Source organism: Barbus barbus, assembly GCF_936440315.1.
Source record: "Barbus barbus genome assembly, chromosome: 35".
NCBI classification, from domain to species: domain Eukaryota; kingdom Metazoa; phylum Chordata; class Actinopteri; order Cypriniformes; family Cyprinidae; genus Barbus; species Barbus barbus.
This window is the reverse complement of record NC_136763.1, coordinates 3949873-3977731: the sequence shown is the minus strand read 5'-3', so window position 1 is coordinate 3977731 and position 27859 is coordinate 3949873. Positions and strand designations below refer to the sequence as shown.

The following is a 27859-nucleotide window of genomic DNA, read 5'->3' as shown; positions in this document are numbered from 1 at the left end:
GGCGTGGCTCCGGTCGGCCAGATTCACGTGGGCCTGATGTGTTGAGTTCTGGAGGAGTAATATGGAGGGACGCAAGTGATTATTGAACATAAACATCAAGTGAGTCCTCATCTTTAACGCGTCTCTAGATTTATAGGTATAATATACTAGTGCTGCGATGTTCAAGAGAGTTTAATAAGACGGACTTTTACGATTAACATCTGCAATTTAAGGTATACCACATTATAATTATCTATATCATATAACTATCAACATTCACTTCTGAAATGTGAAATATTTAATAATGTGTTTGTGTTTGTTTGTGAAACATTATGTTGGGGTTTGTGCGCATGCGCGTCTGACTTGTTATATGCTAAATTATATACCTTGTATTTCACTCAAAAGTGTATGTTTTTGTCATGTTAGGGGGGTTTATGTGATTATCTTTCTATAAGCAGACTCGTGGCCGTGCATGTGCAGTGGTGGAGGTGTCACAGTGTTATTCTGGTCTGGTGGGTTTGTTAGAAATGTGGAAACTATAGAGGATGTTGTTGTTTTCTTGTGAATCCTAAATGGCCAAGTCATATAGTGGGGGTCTGTAGTAGCTTAATATCAAAATATGATGTACATTTGCATGATCTAGAATGAGTAATAAGGTTTTCACTACTAAGGTGATTCTTCAGAACTTAGGAGTCTTATGAGTGTATTTTTCAACATTTGATATTGATTGTGTATAACCACCTGTATCCTGTTTAAACAATGTTCATTTAGAAATCAGTCATGGAAATATGTGGTCAACTGTTAAGGATTTTCACATGGATGCTGCCTGAAATTAGAAAGCAGGGTGGTGCAGATGCAAACTAATGCAGCTTTGAACAAATATTTCATTCCATATTTACTGAAATGCCATATTTTGAGAAACTACACATTATCGAGATATCGGTGAAACTGACACTGTTAATTAGGCAAATCTGGGTATCAGATAATCAGGCAATTGTAAGGAAAAATGTGGCCAAATATCAGCAATATCATCCATCAGAAAAACCTAAATAATGTTTTTGGTAACACTTTACTTAAAGCCTATATGCATTATAAATGGTTATTAAGGGGAATAATGCATTATACTTATTTATAATGTGCATTGTAATACATTATATCTTGTCGTAAAAAATGTAAAATGCATAGTGTAACAATGAATTATATAATTATATAATGAGATTATACAATGCATTATAAGGTGCTCTTTATACATTAAAACTAATCTTAAAATGCATTATATATAAAGGCTTTAAGTATGCTTTGTTTTTTCTTTTATTCTGCTCTAATACTTTACTGGTATTTACTCGACCCTCTACCTCTAGCACTCTCTATTCTAAGTCTTTTTATTTAAGAAAAATAATAATAATAATTATCTGTACTGCGTTAGGCTAACCAAGACTTGTAATAGCACTTGCACGTTGTTGCTCTTTTGTTGGTTTTGATTGCTGCTTATGTCCTCATTTGTAAGTCGCTTTGGATAAAAGCATCTGCTAAATGACTAAATAAATAATATATTTTATCAGCTAGATATTGTGGTTTATGCATGTTTGTATGCAAACATGTAAATTACGCAATAACATTTCTATTTGTTGCTGAAATATATTCCTTCACGCAGTGGCTGTCATAACTTGTTTCATAACAGATTTATTTAAACATACATTAAATAGTCTAATTAACAGGTAAAGTATATGAAGTATATAGTCTAATATTTCAATAACTGTGGAACACACATACACTTATTTATCTAACACACATAAATAAATGGATTAAATTTTATTACTGTTTTGTAATCTATATATTTTCTATATATCTATATAGTTTATGCATTTTTATTTTGTACGTCAGGATAAACTAAATAATATATATTTTATTTTATTTCAAGTAACAAAATAATTTTTTTGGTTTCAGGTTAACTATAAAAAGCCTGCCTAGAACGTACGTTGGACCATTTCTAACCGAACCCTGTGTGTTTTAAAATTAGCGGAGAGGTCAGTCTGAATTGTACACAAACGGTTCAGAATGTCTATTTTGTCGTTTTTATACCTGACCCAGGCCTATTTTGAGAATGACTGCGTCAGAGTCTCTGCACAAACGGCAGCAGTCATTACAGACAGGTCTACAATATAGAAAGTGTGACGTCAACCCTGTAACAGATGTGCAGGCACAAAGAAAAATATTTCAATGATCTGGCCTGGTATCTAGTGATGTATGCGAAGCCAGAACAAATCCATAACCTGAAATATTAAACTTTGGTGCATACTTATACAAGTAATCAGATTTAGTTTTTGCCAGACAAATAATACAAATTATTTGCAAAAAATGTAGCCTGAAGGTTATCGGTTCAAAGATTTCATTATTATGTAAAACACTTGTACTTATGAGGCACTTTGGGCAAAGATGATCAATAAAAGTATGTCAAATATTTAGTTGGACCCTAAGTGTATCTGTTAGGACTCGTTTAAGAGTGTGTAATATTTAGCGTCCTGAATAAAGCCAGACAGTTGTATAATATGTGTTATGAATCTTTCTGTCTGAGGATGGATGACACCATCGCTTTTGAGCTTGAAAGCTGATATGATTGTTCACACTCGGGCATCTTGTGCTGCATGTGCAAAACAACACCACATTATGCAATCATTCCAATAGTTAATGAGATGTGATGTGTGGTGAATGTGTTGTGTTGTAGGTAACCTCCCGCAATATATTCAGAGCTTTAAAAAGAATAATGATGTCCCATGCTCAAATTATATTTCAATTAAAGGGATAGTTCACCCAAAAATGAAAGTTCCAAACCTGTATGAATTTCTTTGTTCTGCTGAACACAAAGGAAGATATTTTGAAGAAAGTTTGTAACCAGGCTGTTGTTGGGCACCATTGACTTCCATAGTAAGAGAAAAAAAATACTATGGAAGTAAATGGTGCCCCAGAACTGCTCTGTTTCCCACATTCTTCACAATATCTTCCTTTGTGTTCAGCAGAACAAAGACATTCATAAAGGTTTGAAACTACTTGAGGGTGAACTATCCCTTTAATATACGTTGTAAACCACACAGCTGAAGAAGGCATATTTCTCAAATTAAAATTAAATGTTTAGAGCTACAAATGCTAAAATATATTATGAAAAGGGGCAAGAAAAAAAGTATATGTAAATATTGTATTATAAATATTATTGAATATATTAAAAAAAAAAAAAAAAAAAATATATATATATATATATATATATATATATATATATATATAGGCCTATATATTAGTGCTGTCAATCGATTAAAAAAATTAACTAATCACACATTTTCTCTGAAATGAATCGCGATTAATCCCACCTAACATTAAACTTTTATATTGCAATAATTTCACATTCAGTCTTCAAATTAAAGTTCAAACAACATATTTTTAATATTTGTTTAATGGCATCTTTTTTTTATGTCTGAAGGCCAGTATCACTGATACCAAGTAATACTGATTTCCCTATACAAAAATGTTCCCTTAATATTTAACCATTGACAATACATTATAATTAAGAGCTATCAATTTGAACATTTATTAGATTTTAAAAATAACTTCTAATTTAAGTGAACTTAAAACAATCTTCACATAAACCCATTATAATAAATGTTATATTTAGCTAGTCTACCTGAGCCCCTCAGCAGAAATATACAGAAATTGAATAAAGTTATCAAACACTAAATACAGATAAATACTTACAGCTGTATAAAAGTTATTGATTTCCTCTTTTGATGAACAGTCATCACAGCAGCTGGTTATTAGGATGTTTGGCTGCTATTTCTTTAAGAGCTGCTGCTGCAGAACGTGACGCAGTTCAGACATGCATCGTATTTTCTCTAAACTCTCTTCACATTTTCTGACCCATTTCAGTCTCTATTAATGAGCTGACTAGACAGTGCTGGGCGGCTCCAGGACAGTTTGGAAAACCATTTCAGAGACATGTTCTTAATGGAACTCATATAACATATTACATGCATGCACAGTTTTAAGGCATGTAGTTTTAATCGCCTTTTTGGTAACTTCATGCCTTAACTGACCACGACATTGCATGCACGTAGTTTATTTCCCGCTTTGATATGAATTTATGCAGGCTACAACGTGGGCCGGTTTCCATGCTCGTATGACTCGCGTATATATATATATATATATATATATATATATATATATATATATATATACACACACACACATACAGTCATGTGAAAAAGTTAGGACACCCTACTGAATTCCATGGTTTTCTGTATCAGGAGATAATAACAAATTATCTGGTCCTTGGAAAGTCTTAAAATTTGGAAATAAAGCCTCACACCGTCTCATTTATTTAACAAAAACAAAGCCAAGATGGAAGAGCCATGTGTGACAAAGTTAGGACATCAATTGCCATCAATTGGACATCAACATTCAACTGCCTTTAGCTCCACTTTTAGCATAATAACTTGGAAGTAATCATATTCTGTATGACTTTATCAGTCTTTCACATCGTTCTGGAGGAGTTTTGGCCCACTCTTCTTTACAACGTTGCTCAAGAGTATTTAAGAGTTGCTGGTGTGCTTGAAGCCCCGTACACACCAAGCCGACTTCAAAGAACTAGCGGTCGCGAAAGCTGATGGTGTTGTCTCCTTGCAAAAAAGCTGCAGGTGAATACACCGCACAGACTTCAGCCGACTGCAAACTGAACACGTGCATTCTGCGCCTGCGTGAGAGGAGTTAGCTGTCTATATCAGCAGCTATTAAAAGTAAATATTCGTTATTCAAACGGAGAAACCGAAACCGATATACGAGATAAACGCAGATATACGAAACGTAAACGAAGCAGCGCTTGCTAACCATTTTGAATATCAGTAACGTTGATAACTTTCATTATTTTAAGCTCATGTTGTTATGAAAACATTTGCATGTTGGAATGCTTAGGCAAGATAATGTATTTGATTAGCAGTGCCTGACTGCTACTTACCCTCTTAATTCTTATGTTAACAGTAAGGGTGTCCTAATTTTGTCACCCGTGGCTTTTACATTTTGATTTTATTTTAAAGACCTACCAAGGACCAGATATTGTTTCTGATACAGAAAACCGTGGAATTCAAGAGGGTGTCCTAACTTTTTCACATGATTGCGTGAGTGTGTGTGTATATATATATATATATTTGACATTTATCTGTTTCTTTTGCCGTTCTTTCAATGGAAGGCTCTACGTAAGCATCAAGTAAAGCATCATCCTTATGGATTTCTCTATAGACCTTCATTGTTGATGTGGAAAAAAGCAGCGGAGCATCTAGATTGTGGATCACAGCTTCGGTAGAGGTGGGCAGCAGTCGGAGGAGAACTTGCAGTGGGGAATGCCGGGAGGAGACGGCTTTCCCGATGGAGAAGAGGAGAACTCTTCTCCAGGCTCCAGCAAGCGTGCGGGGCAGACGGACCTAACTAACAGCGGGCAGGACCCCGGGACCATCGGATACGGATCCGGTTCAGGTGAGGAGGAGGAGGCTGAGGCGCAGCGAGGAAGAACCAGTAGAGGGGAAAGCTCAGTGGGGTGTGAGGAGAGCGGAGGAGAGCAGACACACGAGGATGTGGACATGAACAGCGGCCACGACTCCAGCAGCGGAAATGACAGCGTCGGTGGGTCACGACATCATCACTCCTTGGCCAATTGCAGCCCTGGAAGCACAACAGGATCAGGAAGCACCAAGAGGTACAACAAGAAATCTGTTGCTTTGGAAGCTCAGTTCTAATTGAAACCACCTAATAGACCAGCTATTTGCATTTTGTGTGTAATATAAGATTTCTGGTAAAGTTCTTCTTCATCTTTTTGTGTCTTCAGCTCAAAATCTGCCACTGGTTCATCATCGTCCAGCTTTCACAGCGCTCATCACACGGAGTGCAGGTAAACGAACCCACTTCAAACTGTCACAACCACATATTTGCATTAGAACTGAAATATGCGGTAACACAACTCCATCTGTATTGGCAGATATGCATTAATGTCAAGGATCATGCAGTGCTCTTAAGTATTTGAACACTTAAAAAAATTGTCGCTGTTTCGATACAAAATGAATAGCAAAGTGTTATTGTAAAGAAAGATGCATGCAAAACACAAACAAAAAAACTGTTCAGTTGTAAATGATGAAACTATCTAGTGTTGAAATCAAATGTTAATGTAACTATTTACATTGTGTATAAAAGTCCTTTCACTTTTCAAATAATTTCTACAACCTTATAGTTAATATAATTATGGAAGCCCGATTCTGCCACATAAGAAAACAAAACCCTGCTTTGTTTAACCAATAAGACAAAAAAAGATTAAAATACCAAAAATAACACACTAAGTCAATTATGAGATAAATAGAGAAAAAGTTAAAATTACGAGGAAAAAAAGCCATATTTATCATAGACATTTTCACCACATAACAAAATTATGCTTTAAATAATTCTGATAGAAAAAGTTTAAAATATGAGATTATAAAATTAAAAGTTTATATGTCTTAATTATTACTTTTTATGAGATAAAAAGTCAATTATGACTACAAGGTGACATTTATATGGCATAATTATGACTTTATGAAATTAAAAGTAGAAACTAACAAACTAAGTCAATTATGAGATAAATTGACAAAAGGTTTAAATGACAAGATAAAAAGTGATAATTACTAGAAATGTCAGCCACAATAACAAAATAACGCTTTATTTATTTCAGAATTATTATTTAACAGTCGTAATAAGATACTAAGTTAAAATGAGACAAATTATAATTACATTAAAAGTTGTTGTTTTTTTACTTTTAATTACTTTTTATGAGATAAGTCAAAACTGACATACATCAGTTATGAGAAAAAAATCCCATAATTATGACAGTGTCTTACTTTTCAAATAATTTCTCATAACAAAATCAAGCTTTGTAAAATGATAATTATGACTCAAGTCAAAATAATTGAAACAAGCTGAATTTTTTTCACGGTTGTAACTTAAGTTGTATTTATTAGATAAAGTACCAAAAAGTTTAAAATATTATATAAATAGTCAAAACTATGAAGTAAAATTGTCACCTTTTTATCTCAAAATTATGACTTAGTGGCCCGGTTTACTCAGAGTTTAGCCTAAACCAGGATTAGGCCATAGTTTAATTAGGACTTTTTTATAAACATGCCTTAGAAAAAGCATTACTGGTGTGCATTTCAAGACAAAACAAAGGCACTGACATGTTTTAAGATCAGTCAGTGCAAGTTTCTTTCAGTTGAAACCACTCAGATTTACATTTTAGTCTAGGACTAGGCTTAAGTCTTGTCTGTGAAACCGGGGGAGTATCTCATAATTTAAATTTTTTTGTCATATAGATTTTTTTTCTTGTGTGGCAGAAATGGGCTTCCATTATAATTAATTGATATTAGGTTAAAATTCAAATAAAGATGAAAATGAAAACAAATGTGCATGTGCAGTGAGCAGACGGAGCACAGCCGTGAGCAGACGCACCGAGAGATGATGCAGACGGTGCAGGAGATGAAGAAACGGCTGCCGTCTGAGAAGAGAAGCCGCAGTAAAGCCAGTACTGTAGAGACACTGAACTACGCACTGAACTGTGTCAAACAAGTACAAGGTAAAAACACGCACACACAGAGCTCTTTTGGTTAGCGACTGCTGTTATAACAGCAACACACGTTCAGATCCGCAGCAGAGCGTCTGTGATTATGTAACCGTGCTTCAGCTGCGGCTGGGAGTCCAGGTCCTAACTGCTCACTGGCAATAAAACCCCTGCTAATTCTGTTCACTCGTTCTCAGCGCTTTGCCATGTTTTGTTTATCGCTATATCAAATATGTTTTACAATATAACACCTGTATAGAGATGATGTGGGCAGATGCTGATAGTTTCTGCGTGAGGTCATCATGTCGTTCAGTAATTGTGAAAATCAACTCTCTGGAATGTGGCCGAGATGTATTTCCTGTTTTTGGGGTGTAGATTCTCATAGTACCAACAGAATCAAAAATCTGCTGGGGTTTAGCGAGGGCAGACATTGAAAACATTATGCTTTGAACACTTGGGATATTTTAGTAAATGTTATAGTAAACTAAATAAACCAAAGAGCAAGAAATAATTATTTTATTTTATTATTTTGTTTTATTTAATTTTTTTATCACATAAAAATGTTATTATAAGCATTTAATAAAAATAAAATAATAAAATAAAAATGCAAACATCTCTAAAATATATATATATATCTTTAATCTTCAAGTTTATAATGTTGCCCTCAGTGAACCACACATTTTTTTGTTTTGTATACTGCAATTTTATCATAAGTTAATGGCAAAAATGTAATGCAGATAAGGAAAAAAAGTTTTTGCAAGGGTCATATTAAGTTTATGTAGCTATAGAATAATATTTTGGTGGAAATGAGTTATGATTTAATCATCATGCGTTTAGTTTTATTTAGTGCTGTCAAATGATTAATTGCGATTAATCGCTTCCAAAAGTTTTTGTTTACATAATATATGTGTGTGTGCGGTGTATATATATTATGTATAAATAAATACAAACACATGCATGTATATATTTAAGAAAATGTTATGAAATTTCCCAGTAGTTCTTCTGTCTGGTGTTGTAAAATCTGGCATGGTCTTTTGTGAGCCACCTGCTCTATAGTTAAAGCCAAACTCTGATTAACTAGAAGATTGTGGCGTTCGCTCTTGGCTCATTTTTACTCTTCCTCTGCCGCTCCCTGCAGCAAACAGTGAGTACTACAACTTACTAATGAGCAGCGGATTGGAGGAGAGACGAGATGCTACTGTGTGCACGCTGGAGGAGCTGGAGGGAATCACATCAGAACACACGCCCAAAAACACCGTACGTCCTGCTCAGTTTCCTCTCAAAGCCTACTGGCAAAACATTTTTCTTTCACTGGTCAATTTTGAGATTTTGGCCTATTTGGCTTTTCATAATGTGTTGTTCAGACAAGGAAAAATTCCAAAATAGACTTTTGTATTGTATCAACTTGTATCTGTAGATTTGAACTGCAATATCTGTCTTTATGGGTGGTTTTCTCTTGAGTTTTTCAGAAGTCAGAAATCTCCACTTCAGCACCAAACTTTATGGTTTTATTTCTATCTATACTCTGAAGGTTTTTACACAGGGTTATTAGATTTAGCTAAAACAAAAATTAAAACTTCAACCATAAAAAAATTCTCAACTTAAAATAAATGTTAAAAACCTAAACTTATTTTATTTCCGATAGTTCTCATTTTCATTTAGTTTAACTTGATTTGCTAAAATATCAAACAGAAACTGAAATAAAAATTTAGACATTTACATACAACAAAAATTTACAAAATGAAAAAAAAACACTACTAAATTTCTAAAACTTTATGCAAAAAGAAAATACAAAAATAAAATAAAAAAATATTAACAAAACTGTAATAGAATCTTGATAATGCTAAAATAATAATAATAATAATAAAAAAATTGCCTAATTTACAACATTTTATTCCTTAACATGGATCATATACTTGTTTTGTTCTATCTGTTGAAAATATTTTCTGATTTATACAAGTAATAAAAAGAGATATTCGAAATCCCATCTGTAAACATATTTCACTCTAATATGTCAACAAAATGAAACAATAATTGTGAAAGTGGCTATATAAAATATTCTGATTTCTGTTCTCCAGTTGCATGCAGATTAGTGCATCTTTAATTAGATAATATCTCATTTGTATATTAAAATATTACATTTCAGAAAATTTGGAGTTGCCGTTTTTGATGTAATCAGTTAACTGGTTGATATCTGGGTTATAATGTCTACCCTATTCGCCTGTGAGGTCTTGCCTTAAAGGGATAAATCACCCAAAAATGAAAAGATTGTTTTTCTTCTGTTGAACGTAAAAGAAGATATTCTGGTCTAAAGAATTTTGGGAACCAAACAGTTCCTGGTCCCCATAGTATTCCAACATTCTTTAAAATATCTGTGCATAAACTCATACAGGTTTGGAACAACTCAAGGGTTAGAGTAAATGATGTCATTTTTGGGTGAACTATTCCTTTAATGAGCGCTGTCTCTGTGGAAAGAGTTCACCAGGAGTTCTGTGGTGTTCTCAGGACACGTTTGTGGTGGTCTTCTCTCTGGCCTCTGGGAAGGTGGTTTACGCGTCCGAACAGGCCTCCAGTGTGCTTCACTGCAAGAGGAAGTTTCTGGAATCTGCCAAGTTCGTAGAGCTGCTGTACCATCAGGACGTCAATGTGTTTTACTCGCACACGGCGCAACCGCGACTGCCGCCCTGGAATGTGGGCGCTGACAGCGGTGAGTCGCTCTGGAAGCTTTCACTGATATTGCGCATGCATTGACTTATGCAAACATCACTGATAAACTCAACTGTTGGTTTTAAGAATGAATGACATTATTCCTCTTTGTCTCTCTGTAGCGGCGGTTCTGTTTGAATGTGCCCAGGTCAAGTCCTTCTTCTGTCGAATCAGGTCAGTGCGTTTCACCTTGTACAGCATTATTACTCATTCTCATCTCATATGTCTCATTAATATATCACATTTATTTATATAGCCCTTTTTACAATACAGATTGGTTTAAAGCTGCTTCACAGTAATAAACAAGACCCTAGTCCTTCAATTACGTAACACAATGTGAAGCATCTCCACAGAAGACAATTATTCAGCTCGTTGATTCAATTTAGCTCAATAAAAGTGCAACGTTCATCAGATTATGACACAAATTTATTTCATCTATAAAGCAGCTGTACAGAAGCCTAAAGGTGTCATTATTCTCATTTGTTCTCCCTGTTGTCAATGCAGTCAAACGTATAATATTACTGAATATTAAGTGTCTTTTAAACGTTTTATGTGTGCGTTCAGAGGAGGGAAGGATAGAGATGGAGAAATACGTTATAGTCCTTTCCGGATCACTCCGTACCTGCTGAAGGTTCAGGGATTGAGCGGAGAGGAAGAGCCGTGCTGTCTGGCCCTGGCCGAGCGCATCATCTCAGGATACGAGGGTACATTTCACCTCGCCACGTTTTCAAACAGTAGTACAGTACTTTATTGTCACATGACCTCAATATGTTACTTGTTTAACTATGCCGGAATTAAATTGGGTTATTCTGCATTGTTAGTTTAGTGTTAAGTGAAATGTCTTTTTTGCTTTAACTCTTGGCTGTCTGCTTTGTCTCAGCTCCTCGCATTCCCATGGACAAGCGCATATTCAGCACGACTCATTCGCCAGGCTGTGTCTTTTTAGAAGTGGATGACCGGTGAGTGATTTTGACCTTTAGTAAAGTAATCGGCAGCTTGGGCAAAAGGTCATTTGTTTAAATAATAATAATAATAATAAATTGTTATTATTATTTTAAAATAATATGCTGCGTGGAGTAAAGCTGGGCAGCACTATTATTGTTGTTGTTTTAAAATAATACATTGCACAGAGTAAAGCTGAGTATTTTATTATTATTTGAAAGTATTATGTTGCAAAGAGTACGGCTGAGCAGCAGATAATAATAATAACTATATTATTATGAGCAGTATATTAGTAGTAGTAGTATAGAATATGATGCACATATGTTGAGTAAAGCTGAGCAACATTAGTAATAACAGCAACAATATTGTAAAATTATTGCCGTGTTTATCTTGTTGCTTGTTTGGCTTGTCACTTCTTTAAATTAAAAATTAATAATATTAATTATGATGATTTCAACTCTAATCGTTATATCTATCCATGTATTTGTTTAATTAGTAAGTATCTGTGAAAAGTTTCCGAGAAATGTTTCATAACTTTTGAACCGCTAATTCTATCTGAATGCTTTAAAACGTTGTTGTAAAGTGGAAAGTCTCGTTTGTCCCGGTAAAATCAATTCTGACGCAGAGTGCAGCCGGCGGATCGATCCATTTATAATATGTAAACAATAGTCCATAAAGATCGTTTTCACTATTTTTTTCTGTTGCACTCTGTATATTTCTCGCTCATTTTGTGTGTAGTTTGTGAATCATTTGCTCTGTTTGTATTTTTGTTGCAGAAAAGAATTTGTGCAATTGTTTTCACCATTAGCTGGACACTTGTTTTTGTTGTTGTTCATACTCCAAAAATTCACTTTTTTTTTTTTTTTTTACTCTTTTGTTATTATATAACACTGATTCCATTTTCTTTACTCCCTAAACGTTTTTTTTTATAGAGATATTGACTATATAGTAAACTATATAGACCTGTTTTTTCACTGAAAAGCGCTTGTAACAATATTGTAATAAATGGCTAAAACTTGCTTGGGGAACGTTATATGTAGACAAAATTTGATTTGGAAATTTTTAGTTAAATTATTTTCCAAACTTCAGAAGTTTCTGTTTGAGTACACAGTAAAAAAAAACACCCAGTTGTTGCTTCAAATCTGGAATTTCGTTAATTCTTAGAGAAAACAAAAGGAAAATTGGGACATTGAATTAGCTGGACTGAAACTTCAAGTTCTTCTGTTTATAATGATAAATGGCTCCAGATGCTGACTGCTAGAATAGGTCTTAAAAAACAAAGAAAAGTGCAGGCGTGTCAGGTGCCACAAAAGTGTTCTAGGTCAGGGCTATTCAATTGGCAGCCCGCCAATCATCTTCATCCAGCCCAAGGAAAAGTATGCAGGTTGTACATTCGCCTTGAATTGTTCTTGCACTAATTAATTTGCAACACTGGCCCAGGCCAGCCAAAAAGAAAAGGGAGAGAGGCAATAACAACAGTCTACCGGAGACCACAACGTCAATAGATGACAGCGTTGATATCTACGATTCTAACATTAGTTTGAAGACAGTGTTATTGGTCAACTTCTGGCGAGAAATAGCGCCGACACTAAGTACAGTTTGAAAATCAGCGCATTTGGCTGTACTCATAAACTGAGCTGCTTCAGACAAGCATGCCAGCGCTTCAATGGACAAAACCTCACACAATGATGTAAAAATATGTGGTTACCTCATAAACACAGCCTTAAATGAGTTCTAAAATCCTAAATGACCGTAAAGAGTTGGAAGAAAATTGGATACGTGTCACATCCGCGTCATGTGCATCAGGTTTTATTAAAGAAACAGCGCTGCTTTTAATGTGAAACCTGCTGCAGTCTGTCATTGATGTAAATCAAAGAACTAAAGAAAAAGAGAAATCACTTACTGCTCTGCTTGCTGATTAACTTTTGTAGCTCGAATAAAGAATAATCAATATCGCTTATGCATACAATTTATAGTTTATGTGAAGATTGTTATAAGTTCACTATAAAAAGTTGTTACATTTTCAAAGCCTATTAAATGTTAAAAATGGTATCATAACATTTCAGTTATACTGTAATATTAAATGGCTATAATTAATCGCTAAAATTAAAGGGAACAAATGGCTGTAATAGAGACAACTGTAACATTATTTGTATCAATGATATTTCTTCATTAATAATAGGCTATTAAAAAGATGCCATTAAACACACATTTAAAATATGCCATCTTTATGTTGTTTGCGTTTAGTCACATTTTTGAATTAATTACAGAAAAATATATAAAATGTGAAGAAAAAAAAAATTAATTAATTGAGTGGCAGACAGCACTAATGTTAACCTCTTATAGATGTTACTGTTGGTAATATTAGTTCATTTTACTGCTGAATATGCATTTAAATTTAATTTCCAATTTTATAGGCCCCCCAGAAACAGATCGGGACGGCCCTCCACCCCCTTGGCCCCCTTCAAATGTTAAATTTGATAATCCGGCCCTCAAATGAAGTTAATTAAATAGCCCTGTTAACTACCAAATAAACTAGTAATGTTCAGTCAGCAGCTTCACATTAAGGTTTATTCTGCTGTACTCACTGGGTGTTACGCTAACCCTTTTATAACCACTCGACCATGAAGTAGTTTTAAGTTCATCAGCTACATTAGTTCAACATCTTGCTAGAATTGAGTCTTTTACAGTACAAATAACACTGACTTGGACTGTTTAATCAAAAGCATAAGACTAGCATTTTAGTGGCAAAGACTTGTCGTAAAGTAGCTGCTGTGAAATTATTCCTCATGTGTTAGTTGGTCATCTGTGTGTTCGCAGTGCGGTGCCTTTGCTTGGCTACCTCCCTCAGGACCTGATCGGGACCTCAGTTCTGACCTGCCTACATCCAGACGACCGCCTGCTCATGCTGGCCATGCACCGCAAAAGTACGTACATCTCTTATGACTTTTCTACATTGTAAAGTCTTTATCAGACTTGTATAAGAAATCAAATTTGTCCCTCCAGTTGTGAAGTACGCTGGCCAGCCTCCGTTTGAACACTCGCCCATCCGCTTTCGGTGTCAGAATGGCGACTACATTACCCTGGACTCCAGCTGGTCCAGCTTCATCAACCCTTGGAGCCGTAAGGTGGCCTTCATCATCGGCAGGCACAAAGTTCGCATGTAAGGACCGGCTCAGGAGTGCGCCAGTTGTGTTGTGTGCCCAAACACTGACGTTTGCTCATACAGAAGCACTTGTTTTTGTGTCTTCCCTGTAGTGGACCTCTGAATGAGGACGTTTTTGACGCGCGGAGAAAAGCGGAGCAGCCAATCATGTGTGAGGACGTTAAAGAGCTGCAAGCCATGATCCACAAGCTCTTCCTTCAGGTGAGGGTTCACTAAATCCACAGAGGACAAGCCACATTAGCAAGCTTTTTGCAGGCCAGTTGTTCAAAGGTGGCAAAACTAGGAAACTTTCTATTCATGAAAGAATCCTGAAAAAAATACATTATGATTTTCTCCAAAATATTAAGCAGCAAAAATCATGCAACACCAAACACTGAAACTGTGGCTGTTGAGAATTCAGTACTTAAAATGCAGCTTTGCATCTCAGGAATAAATTTACATTTAATATGCTAAGATAGAAAACAGTTATTTTAAACTCTAATAATATTACACAACAATACAGTTTTACTGTATTTTTAATCAAATGCAGCCTTGGTGAGCCTTCTGTCAGACTTCGGTCAAAAAATCTCACTTACCTCAATCCTTATTAAACTATTTTTGAATAGTTTTGCATGGATGACATTGCGTGAGGAACACACCCAAAATACATAAAAGCTGTTAAAATAAACTTAAGACCTAAAATCAATAAAAAAAAATAATAATCATTTACTATAATTGTAATAATGTAACTTAAATAATTTTTAAAGATTTAAATAAAACTAGTAAATTGTAATATTTAAAAGGAACAAAAATTAAAACAAATTACAAAAGCACATACTGTAACAAAATTACTAGAAATTAAACTAAAATTAGTATAGTAAAATATTAATAGAATCTAAATAATACTAAAATAGCACTGCTTCATATGTGGCATCACTACAGTTGTCAAGCACATCTGAGCTGCTGCTTTGCGTTTTGATCGTTATCTGTGTTTCTCACAGCCGGTTCACAATAAGGGATCCAGTGGCTATGGCAGTCTGGGTAGTAACGGCTCTCACGAGCACTACATCAGTGTGGCGTCATCTAGCGACAGTAACGGAAACCTCTGGGAGGATTCTCACAGAGAACCGGTACGTCTGAATGTGCATGTAAAGTCACGTATGAATGTTGGTTTGACTGGACCTTACGATGGATCTTTCGTCTTTCAGATGACGTTGCAGCAGTTTTGTGCTGATGTCAATAAAGTGAAGAACTGGGGACAGCAGGCGTATCTGGACTCCCGGAGGAAGCTCGCACCTTTAGGACAAGCCACTGCAGGTCTGGAGTATGTCTTTTCTGCATATGTCTTCAGTCATCTCATCAAAACATCTTGAAGTAATCATATTTGCACGGTGTGTTTCCATCAGTGGCGGCAGCAGGCGTTCATCCTAACGCTAGTCAGGGTTTGGGAATTCGAGATAATCTAAAGCAGTCTCTACAAGAAGCGCGGAGACAGCCACACATTCCATCCTACCAGCAGATCAACTGTGTGGACAGCATCATCAGGTGAGGTTACATTTGATCATTCATTTAAATATGCAGTCCATTTTAGATATTACATACGTTTAAATATAAATACTATATATACCAGCTGAAACGGGCTTTCATAGAAATAAAATTTTTGGATTTTTGAAAATGACTTTTCATGCAGTGTGTAACACAGCTATAAGTGAATGAAAACATAATGAACTTAAATTTAAAATAAATATTAAAACAATTTAATATTTATATTAAAACAATGAATTTGAGTGTAGCCAGTGATCTGTTTAAAGAGGATTGTGTTTTTCCTTCTCTAGATATCTGGAGAGCTGTGCGACATCTGCTCTGAAACGAAAGAGCGAATCTTTGTCCATAGCTACATCATCATCTTCCTCCATGTCTGAGGAAGACAAACCCGCAGTGGCCACACATGAAGACACTGTGAACGCAGACGGTAAGACCTCTCGAAGTCCATTCCAAGCCTTTCTGCACCTTCTAAAATCCTGCGCAGATTCTGACGTCTTTCTCCTGCAGAAGCGGCGGGTGCTCTGGACAGCCAGGTGTCTGCGTGTTCGGCCACGACGGCAGCGGTGGTGGGAGCGCCGCTCACAGACATCACAATGTCCACAGAAGCCATGAGCGTGGTGTCCGTCACCAGTCAGTGCAGTTACAGCAGCACCATAGTGCACGTACCCCAGCCCGAGTCAGGTGAGTGCACACACATACAGTGACCCAAAATGTGTTTGGCCAGTTAAACCATACTTAAAGGGATAGTTCACCCAAAAATTTAAATTCTGTCATTAATTACTCACCCTCATGTCGTTTCAAACCCGCGAGACCTCTGTTCATCTTCGGAGCTCAAATTAAGATATTTTTTATGGAATCTGAGAGCTGTCTGACCCTCCCATAGACAGCAATACAACTGAAATGTTCCCAAGTCCAGAAACGTAGTAAGGAGATCGGTAAAATAATCCATGTGACATCAGGGGTTCAACTGTAATTTTATGAAGCTACGAGAATACTTTTTGTGCACAAAAGAAATAAAAATAACAACTTTATTCAACAATTCGTCTCGTCCGCGTCACCCTAGCGCCATTTTTGGAGAATATCCACTGAGCGTAAGCAGCGTATGCTGTTCTGTGTCAGATGTGTCACGCTGGATACGTTGTTTTCGTTCAGATCAAATCACAACAACGTAGGAAACGTATCCGGCGTGACGCCGCTCAGATTCCATCAAAAATATCTTAATTTGTGTTCCGAAGATGAACGAAGGTCTTACGGGTTTGAAACAACATAAGGGTGAGTAATTAATGACAGAATTGTCATTTTTGGATGAACTAACCCTTTAAAGTTAAAACTCCTTAACGAAATCTATGATGAAAAATGATTGTCAACGAAGTTTTTCCCCCTGAGTAAAACGAGACGATGACGAGGCGATAATAAGGTCCTTAAACAATAAACCGAGACCATATCAACATGCAAAATTGTTGAGGAAAAAAATTAGACTAAAATGTAGTTAAAAGAACAAAAACTTTACCAAAACCTTTTTAGTTTTGTTGAAAAAATTGGAGCCAAAACATTTCAGACAGCTGTACAAGACTGTTAAAGGAGTGTCCATATTTGCGGTCCCCCAAGTCCCCCAATCAGAGCTTTTCTGTTAAACAGATACGTACTCTGCCTTACGTACTCTAGTCAATTCTATTGATTTATACGGTGGCCGAGAGAACTCAACGCTGCAACTTCAGAAAACACATGCAAATAGAAAAACACCTGCAAATCAAGAAAACATCTTCGTCAATTTGACAGCAGGTGGTGCAAATGCTCACAACACAACCAAATAAAGAATTGTATTTGTAGCGCGTTTCTTTGTTTGGTTGTGTTGTGAGCATTTGCACCACCTGCTGTCAAATTGATGAAGATGTTTTCTTGATTTGCAGGTGTTTTTCTATTTGCAGCGCGTTTGTGAAACGCATTTGTGAAAGAGCAACTTCTGTTGAAATGTAAAAATTAATTTGCCAAATGAAAGCAATCATTTATTGCGAAAAATTGAGCAAAATAAAACTTTTTTATCATTTTAACCATTCTACAGTAAGATGAAAATGTACAAGTTTTATACTGACTGAAACTAGACTAAAATGCACAGACATTAAAACTTGACTAAAACTAAAACAGGTCAAGTTGACTAAATATGATGATAACTAATATAAAAATAAATGTGATTATATTGAGGTCTTATGAAGTGAAACAATTGGTCTCTGCAAGAAACTGAAGATTTTTTACAACATTATTACCTGTAATCCAGAGCCGCAGGCAAACGGTTCAGAGTGATGTCCGATTAATGTATGAATCGTTCTTTTTGGTGAACTATTTGAATCAGTTCAGCAAATCTGACTGAATCGTCTGAAACAGTTTGCATCTCAAGCAGCATAGATCGACAAGTTAATCAAAACTCTCTTTCGAATGCCTGACTGTCAACTCCGACTCTAAATGGGCCAAAATACCGGTGTATATGATCTCATGACGCTGGTTTTTGCGCTCCAGTTCCTCCAACAGTCACTAAACTGAGGAAACGGTTCAACTCGGGCCGAAGACCGATGAACTAAATAATGTTCAGTTTCTTGCACATCATTTCACTTCATAAGACCCCAATATATCGTCAGGAGCCATTTTGTGTTCCTTGATATGCTTTTTTTATTCGCAAAATCGGGCAGCTGCTGACTTTTCAAAACAAAAGTTTCTAGACCCGTTAATCACCTGCGTCTGCCGCTTATCTTCTTCCAGAGGTCACTGCCTTAGAAGATGCTCCAATGGGTAGTGAGCCAACAGACTCCGCCCCCACCGCTGCACGCCCCGCCCCCAGCACCTCCTCTGTGGCACAGGAGGAGTTACTCGTGTTGGGTCTTACTAAAAAGGTGTTGTCAGCCCACACGCAGAAGGAGGAGCAACAATTTGTGGATCGTTTCCGACATCGTATCCTGCAGAGTCCCTACAGCTCCTATCTCCAGCAGGACAACAGCAGCATGGCCCATTCTCATCACAGAGGTGTGTGTGTGTGTGTGTGTGTGTGTGTGTGTGTGTGTGTGTGTGTGTGTGTGTGTGTGTGTTAGCTGTTGTTATTAATCGGTCTAATGCTTGCGATATTCTTAATTTGTTAGTTGCTTTGGATAGAATTATCTGCAGCAACAGAAGATTGAGGTTGTCTAATCAGTGTCTGACTGTCAGTGGATTATTTGATTCTATTATAAAAATAACTGCATTTTATTTATATATATATATATATATATATATATATATATATATATATATATATATATATATATATATATATATATTATTTTTATTATTATTATTTATTTTATTTTTTTTAAGTATTAACAGTGTGATTAATGTTATTGGAAAATCCCAACAAATTAAATATTTTTTTTATAATAATTTAATTGAATACTTTATTTAAATATACAGTACATAAAGTTAATAGTCCATATATTATATTAAATTATATTTTGTATTACTGTAAAAAAAAAAAAACAGTCTATATGTCTATAATTGTATATTCTAGCATTTTTGTTTATAATTAAACAAAAAGATAAGATAAAGCAATGGAATGCAATCAATGGAAGTGTTATTCTAGTATAATTGAAATACTAATATAATTTTTAATAATATTTTGACAATTAGTGCTTTGATATATGAATTTCCAGATTTCATTAAAATTTTATTTCAGTTTTAGTTATTTTAGTACATAAAACTGATTGAAACTGAATGTGTGTATAATTTTTAAAGAAGTATTTTATGCTCATTAAGGCTGCATTAATTAGTGAAAGTAATATTGTGAAGCATTATTACAATTTAAAATAATGGTTTTCTCTTCTGATATACTTTAACATGTAATTTATTTCTGTGATGCAAAGCTGAATGTTCATCAGCCATTACTCCAGTCTTCAGTGTCACATGATCCTTCAGAAATAATTCTAATATGCTGATTTATTTTCAATGTTGGAAACAGTTGTGCTGCTTAATATGTTTTTTGGAACATGTGATACTGTCATTTTTCTGGATTCTTTGAATAAAAAGTTCAAAATAGAAATATTTTCTAACAAAGGTTTTATTTATTATCTATTTACTATTTATTTTACTATTGCTTTTTAGCAATTTAACTTAACCTTGCTGAATAATAGTAATTAAAAAAAGAAAAAATTGACTGACCCCCAAACTTTTGAAAAGTAGATTATATATAGTTACAAGAGGCTTCGTTTAAAAAAAAACCCATTAAAAATCCTAATGATTTTTTATTTAATTTTAAATAAAATAAAATTTTGTATGTGCATGGTTGACATTAAAGCAATACAATACCAATACGAACAATTAAAATAAATAAATACAGACCCTACAGCATAATAGCACTGACGTCTCACATGCAGTAGTATAATTTTGTGTTGAGACTCATTAACACTCCTTTTCCATACTCTACTCTTAGCTGATGTCGTGCGTCCTCCGAACAAACACAAGCGTCCCAAACCAGAAGACTCATCCGACAGCTATGGCTCCCAGCCGGGCAACTACTGGTCACTTCCCCGCCCCACAGGAGCGCCTTATTCCTCCTGGCCTTCCTCGGAGTCCTCTCAGCCCGGCTTTGTGCCACCTTTGGCAGTGCCAATGCAAACGGCCCCTTACTACACTATGGTCGGTGCGGATCAGCAGCCCATAGTGGTCCAGCCTGACCAAGGTGTCCAGAACCTCCAACCCATGCATCCCATGACTCCCATGATGGTCGTCCTGCTTCCTAGCTACCCCATGTACCCTGGGAACAATGGCATGTACCTGCAGGGGATGCCCGTCCCGGCACCCGGAGTCGTTCCCCAGCCTCCCTTTAATATGAGCGGCTACGTCTCACCTGGTGGACACGTGCCACATGGGTCTCCGTTGCAGGGCCATCCTCCAGGTCCCACCGTCACAAGAGTCGGGATGGCACAGGGTGCCTCGGCGGAGGTCGATTCAATGCCCGTCCCTTGGTTTGGAGAAGACCTTGATGCAGCACAGCCCACGGCTCTCTTCTCCAGCTCTCGCTCCAGCTCGCCCATCCAGCTGAACTTACTCCAGGAGGAGCTGACCAAGCCCACAGAAGCCCAGAACAGCACTGGTCCAGAGATTCTGCACGAGCACCACGCCAAAGCGGTGAGACCAACTGACATCAGAAGTTGAAATGCCTTGAGTGACATGATTTACTCTATATGAAGCTGTTTTAAATATTTTTGAAATTATTATGTGTGCAGCTTTTATGACCTCATATTAAGTTAATTATTAATAAAACTTTTATTAATTAATAAAATAAGACAAATTATGTCACTATAATAATGATAATTAAAATGATTAAAATATGTAGATAAAATGTATTCGAAATATATATTTAAAATATCAAAATTTTATATAAGGGCCTGAAAGGTCCAGTTATGTTGCTATAACAATTATTAACAATTTTAAGTGAAATATTAAAATATATTGACACATATTCTTGTAAAAATTTACATGAAAAATAAATATTTTGTAAAAATTCAATGGAAAGGGCCTTAGGAGACCAAATACATTATTGTATTACTCGATAGATAGATAGAGATACACACACACACACACACCTAATAGTGCTGTCAAAGTAATGATTAATCGCATCCAAAATAAAAACATTTGTTTACATATGTTTGTGTATTGTGTATATTGTATAAATGTACACACATACATATATATATATATAAGAAATGTATGTAATATATATATTTATATATATATTACATAATATATATATATATGTGAAGGGAAAGGAAAGGATAGGATGTGAGGTATGGCCGAATTTGTGCTTTGCATTTCACCCATCCAAGTACACACAGACTTACGAACTTACAATGGCCACCGCATGCGCGTTAAGTCCACAAGGATGTAGGGTGTCCCATTCATAATTTTTACGTTCAGAAGGTTACTCGCGAACGCCCCCTTTGCAGCCGCTATGTGCCCTCGATCCGCACTTCTGCCGAGCCCACACTGGGGCGAGTTTCGCAACAGACTTCTACCCGACAGTCAAAGCGGTATTTCGTCAAGAAAGTGTGTAAATATTTCTAAAAAAAAAAAACATATAAATATACATAACACACGCATATATTATGTATACACAAACTTTTATTTTGGATGTGAAAAATCATGATTAATTGATTTGACAGCACTAATTTACATGCATACAAAAATAGTTGTCGTGAGAGGGTCTTTAAGTAATTATGCATACTTTTGTTTCTTTTGTAGTTTCTTTTTTTTGTTTAGCTTCATACTTAATGAATAATGATTAGTAACTAGTTTTACTAAAGTGTGAATGGATTAATCGGCATCTCTGCTCACAGGAGGACGCTCCCAGCGAGTCGGGTAACCAAGACGCCCATTCTACCTCTAGTGAAATGCTTGACCAGTTGTTACAGGAGGACGCCCGCTCAGGAACCGGCTCCAACGCCTCGGGCAGTGGCTCCGGAGAGTCAGGAGGCTCTCTGGGATCCGGGTCTGGACTCTGTTCTAACGGAACATCCACCAGCCGTACCGGTGCTGTTCAAAATTAATCATACATGACACTTAATGTTGAGTGGAGAGAATAATGCATGTCTTTTTTGCATTGAATTTCCATTTCAATTTTTTTTTTTTTTTTCGGTGAACTATAATAGATCAACCTATCTAGTGTTTGAACTAGTGATAGGTTAATTAGTAGTCAGTTAACTGCACCGTGTTTCATCTTTGTGTCAGTCCGTAATTCCTTAAAACTATTTTTTTAAATAATTTTTAAATTGTATTTAATAATATTTTATTAAATTAATATAAATGTAATGTTTAATATTAATATGTAAATATATAGTATTTTTGTTAATTTTTACTTTTACATATCGAGTGAAATATTGTGTAAAATGTATATTTAATTTATTAAATATTAAATATTATAGTAAATAATTATTAAAATGTTTGTTATGTTTCTGCAATTGTTAATGTGTATGGCTGATTTTTATTTTTTTTGTATTATATTACTTTAGATCAACCATAAACATACAAAACTGCAAACATTAAATATAAAAATATATATATATTCATTAAAAATGGCATTTATTATTTGTGACTCTGGACCACAAAACCAGTCATAAGGGTCAATTTTTTTGAAATTGAGATTTATACATTATCTGAAAGCTGAATAAATAGGCTTTCCATTGATGTACGGTTTGTTAGGATAGGACAGTATTTGGAGCAACGTAAAACTATTTGAAAATCTGGAATCTGAGGGTGCAAAAAAAAACGAAATATTGAGTAAAGCGCCTTTTAAAATTGTCCAAATGAAGTCCTTAGCAATGTATATTACTAATCAAAAATCTAATTTTGATATATTTACGGTAGGAAATTTACAAAATATCTTCACGGAACACTTATTATCCTAATGATTTTTGGCATAAAAGAAAAATCGATCATTTTGGCCTGTACACTGTATTGTTGACTATTGCTACAAATATACCCGTTCTACTTATGTCTGGTTTTGTGGTCCAGGGTCACATTTATTAAATTGCATTGCACCACAAAATAGCATCTTTATGTTATTAGGGCTGGGACGATAAATCGAAGCAGAATCATGGATTGATTCTGAGATTTTCCGAATGCATCGTGATTCCTCTGGAATCGATTCTGAGCTTAGAACATAAAGTTCTGCACGATTTCATTAAACTGACCCCCAACATTTCACGTTCACAGGCAGCAGCAACAGCAGCAAGTACTTCGCCAGCAACGATTCATCGGACACGTCGCGGAAAGCGCGCAAGTCCGCGGAGGCCCAGGAACGGGAGCGTACGACCTTCAAAAAGCACGTGGACAATCCGTTATGGAGCATGATCAAGCAGACGCCCGAACCCGTCATGATGACCTATCAGATCAGCCCCAGGTACCAGACCAGGAACATTTCTCCCTCTCTCTTCCTCTGAATCCCGGGTTCCCGCTCATTCCTCTGAGAAACATGAGAGAAACGTGACATTCTGAGCATCTCTTTCCACAGGCTCTCTCGCTGAGGTAGTTCTGTTCAAGCTAAATGTCTCATTGCACTGTCAGCCCTGAGGTAGGTGACTCCAGGTGACGGTACACAGTCAGTACGTTTACATGGATAACAATATTCTGATTTTAACACAATTAAGACAATACTCTGATTAAAAATCTACCATGACACAGATTTTTGATTACCTTAATCTGGCTAAAGTCATACTCGAAGGAAACACAAATCGAATTTAGACGTGGAGTATTCCTATTGTAGTCGCATTATTGAAGTGTGGTATAGACATTATTACCGTCATGTAGGACTTCTCGCCGCATTTTGAGACAGGATACACACACGGCAGTGGTCAGCCGTTTGACGGCAAACAAAAGAGCATGACAAATAATTAACTGCACTCGAAGCTTTCAGTAAATTCACCCAAAGCTGTATATGGCATCATAACGAAGGTTATATGTATGTCTATGTGCTATAACCTGTAAAACGGGAACATAAAAGGAATATTCTAAAAGCAACTCATGTAAACACCTTAATCATAATATTGTCTTATTCAGAATAAGGTAAATAATTAGATTACTGATGTCCATGTAAACATAGTCAATGAGACCTGTGTTAAAGAGCTTGATGAAGTGACGCAAGCATCTGATTATGGATGGAAGAGAGGGCAAATCTGCCAGGCCTAGATGTTGTTGTTTTTACAGTATTACGATTAGGGCTGCAAAACGATTAATCACATACAAAATAAAAGTTTGTTTACATACCATATGTGTGTGTAATCTGTATGTTTATGTATATATAGATACACACACATACATGTTTATTTGAAGGAAAAATAGATTTATATATAAAATACAAGTATAAATATATATATACAAACAAATTCTGCTCCTCAGTATTTTAGTACATTATAAAACAGTATGCAATAATAACATATTGAATGTAAATGATCATTTTAGTTCAAATTATTAAATGGATGCCAACTTATTGGGACAATAAAGCCCTCCCTACACCTACCCTAACTCTACCCGCTACTTTATTTCCAACATTTTAATTTCCTTAATTTTTATTGAAAATGAATGCCTATCCGATGTGATACGAGATTTGAAAAGGGAGAAAAAAGTTTGGCAAAGGGCAGGTTCGAACTCTGGTCGACCACGTCAAAAAGTATACGCCTAGCACTTAGTGTAAAAAGACACTCCGTAATAAATATACACAGTACACACACATATGGTATGTAAACATAAACTTGTATTTTGAATGTGATTAATCGTTTTGCAGCCCTAAGTACGATGTTGAAATAAAAGAGGTGTGCTGTTGAGTGTCATCTAGCCTAGCGAACGATTGAGGCGGTGTAAGTGAGTGTTATTTTGTGTGTGTGGATATCCATGCAGGGATCAGGCACTGGTTCTTCAGGAAGACCGGGAGAAGCTAATTCTGATGGAGCCCATGCAGCCCTGGTTCACCCAGGACCAGAAGAAGGAGCTGGCCGAGGTTCATCCCTGGAGCCATCAGCACACGGTCCCACAGGAGATCAACGCAGAGGTCTGCAACTTATCATTTACGTCAATATCAAACATATGTAACATTATAAGCCAATATTTGAGATGGTCTACTGATAACTGGCTGCTTGTCTAATTAACAGAGGAGCAATTATGCAATTTTTATCATTTTTCTACATATGGCACTTTCAATAGTGCTTGGATCTGAATTTAATAAAACAAAAATTCTCTAAAGTGAGTGAAAGGAGATGCTTGACTTTCAGAAAATTAAGAAGTTCCTTATCAGCAGTTATTGTAGATACTATTATATATAACAGCTAACATATATACTATAAAATAGTATCCAGAGACTTGTACTTGTATATGTGTGTATATATATATATATATATATATATATATATATATATATATATATATATATATATATACACACACACACATATATAATATAATACATATATTACACACATACATATATATATTAGTATTAGTAATTTTTGCTTTTTAAGATTCCATTTTAATATTTAGTTTTTGTAATTTTAGTTTTTTTTTAGTTTTTTTAGTAGTTGTTCATTTATTAGTTTTAAATGTCTATATGGTTTTTATTATAGTTTTAGTTATTTTAGTACAACAAGTTAATGTTGCTGTGAAACTAGCTGAATACAAAATTTATATTTTTATATTTTATTTTATTTAAAGGAAGAAAAAAGTGTGGTTTTAGTTTTAGTTAACTATGATACTCCTGCTCGTCAGGACCTTGTGCGTTTTATTTTACATTTATTTAATAGCTGGTTTGCAACTCTGTTAACAGCTATTTTAATATGTCCAAATTACATGTTAAATAAATGAATGTGCAAAATATGAATATGTATAAAAAAATTATAAAATAAATTAATAATTGGAAATATTTTTGGCTACACTTTGTGTCCTTGTTACAGTGTAGTTATACATTTAAGTACAGAGTAATATTAATTAACTACATGTGTAGTATGGTTAGGGTTTGGTTTAGGGTTACTTGCATGTAATTATGCATCATTTATTGTTATTATAATACCAAATGCATGTAACATGGACACCTTAAAATAAAGTGCTACCGTATTTTTCTATAATTGACTTGATAGATATTCATCAAAATATGTTAAGATGATATTTGTTTTAATCATTACCAGTTGTTGGATCCAGTCTAAAAGACCACTGAGGGTCTAGTATTCCTGCTATATTAATAATTTCCACTTAGTTTGGGGTCGGTAAGGTTTTTGTAAGAACTCTCTTATTCTCATCAGTGTAAAATAACTATTTAAAATGTAATTAATTCCTGAATTTTCAGTATCATTACTTAGTCTTCAGTGTCACATGATCCTTCATAAATCAGTCTAATATGCTGACTTGCTGCTTTGCATCATTCAACCGCTATCTTCATTGGGTTTCATCATGATCTAATATTTATTTTTTGTTTTTTAGTGTTGTGTGAGTTTTACCACCATGGAACTGGGCGAGGAACTGAATCTTCAGACTGACCCTCCAACTCCTGACAGCTCCTGTCCGCAAGACTGTCCGTCTCAGGACGCCAGACCCAACACCTGATCGCAGACCCTGCTGGACCTCTGGCCTTCTGGGACTCAGTGATTCTTCTGCTCTCAGCTGGGAATCGTGGGAAGAGACAGACGCCCGCATCCGCGTGCCAGTGTCTCATATTTCCTCCCGAAGTCACGAAACGAGGCAAGCCCTTTGCACTCGATCAGACCATGTCAGTATGAGTTTGGACACTCACAGGAGACAGACAGTGAGCGGCGGTCATCAAATGACCATGCATTTCTCTCTGCTGTTCTCCGTTACAGTCCATGGACCCAAACAACTGTGAATATCAGACTATAATTTGGTAGTGACGTCACCAGTGTAGGTCGTATTTTTTTAAACTGATGCCCAAATGTTTTTTTTTGTTGATTAATAATGTGTCCTCTACTGAATCTTGCAGGCTCATGAGGGTTCATGATCTCCCAGAAGTACCTGTAATGAGTTTCCTGACCACTTGTGCAGATATAAATGCGTATAAAGGTCCCACAGTGCTGCAACATCCTGTGCAGTTACTAAAGAACATAAGCACTCACCGCCAAAAACTAAAAACGTCTACGAATGGAAATGAATATTTGGTCCAGAGCACAAAGATCTTCATTCCTTATTGAGCTCATCCAATCCAAACAGATAATTTGTACGAGGCCTTAAATGAGTTTTTCCGTCAATGTGTCATTTTTCTGTTCTCAATTTCAAATGTTTCGTCCACTGTACATGTATAAACTGTACATGGTATAAAACTAAAGTAATGGTGGAATTGGAATATGCAGACATTTTTCTCTTGTGTATGTTGGGTTGATCGCTGAACTTGTACCTGGGTCACATTTCACCGC

The 27859-nt window shown here is 35.7% G+C and overlaps 1 protein-coding gene across 2 annotated transcripts; it reads left to right on the top strand.

Annotated features, from left to right (window-relative positions):
• The first annotated feature begins 19 nt into the window (after positions 1–19).
• Positions 20–27859, top strand: LOC306855136 (period circadian protein homolog 3-like). 2 transcript variants are annotated; one of them, XM_079393589.1, is made up of 23 exons: positions 20–99; positions 5260–5713; positions 5843–5905; positions 7455–7612; positions 8736–8854; positions 10103–10304; positions 10426–10477; positions 10868–11007; positions 11184–11262; positions 14066–14172; positions 14252–14408; positions 14504–14612; positions 15392–15520; positions 15599–15707; positions 15797–15935; positions 16226–16362; positions 16443–16616; positions 18690–18950; positions 20386–21083; positions 22292–22484; positions 23667–23853; positions 25347–25497; positions 26916–27853. In XM_079393589.1, exons 2-23 carry the CDS (start codon positions 5361–5363, stop codon positions 27036–27038), a joined length of 3840 nt encoding a protein of 1279 aa, XP_079249715.1. In that variant the 5' UTR covers positions 20–99; positions 5260–5360; the 3' UTR covers positions 27039–27853. The 2 variants fall into 2 exon arrangements, with proteins under 2 accessions (XP_079249715.1, XP_079249714.1); XM_079393588.1 differs by having other exon boundaries at positions 44–212; positions 26916–27859.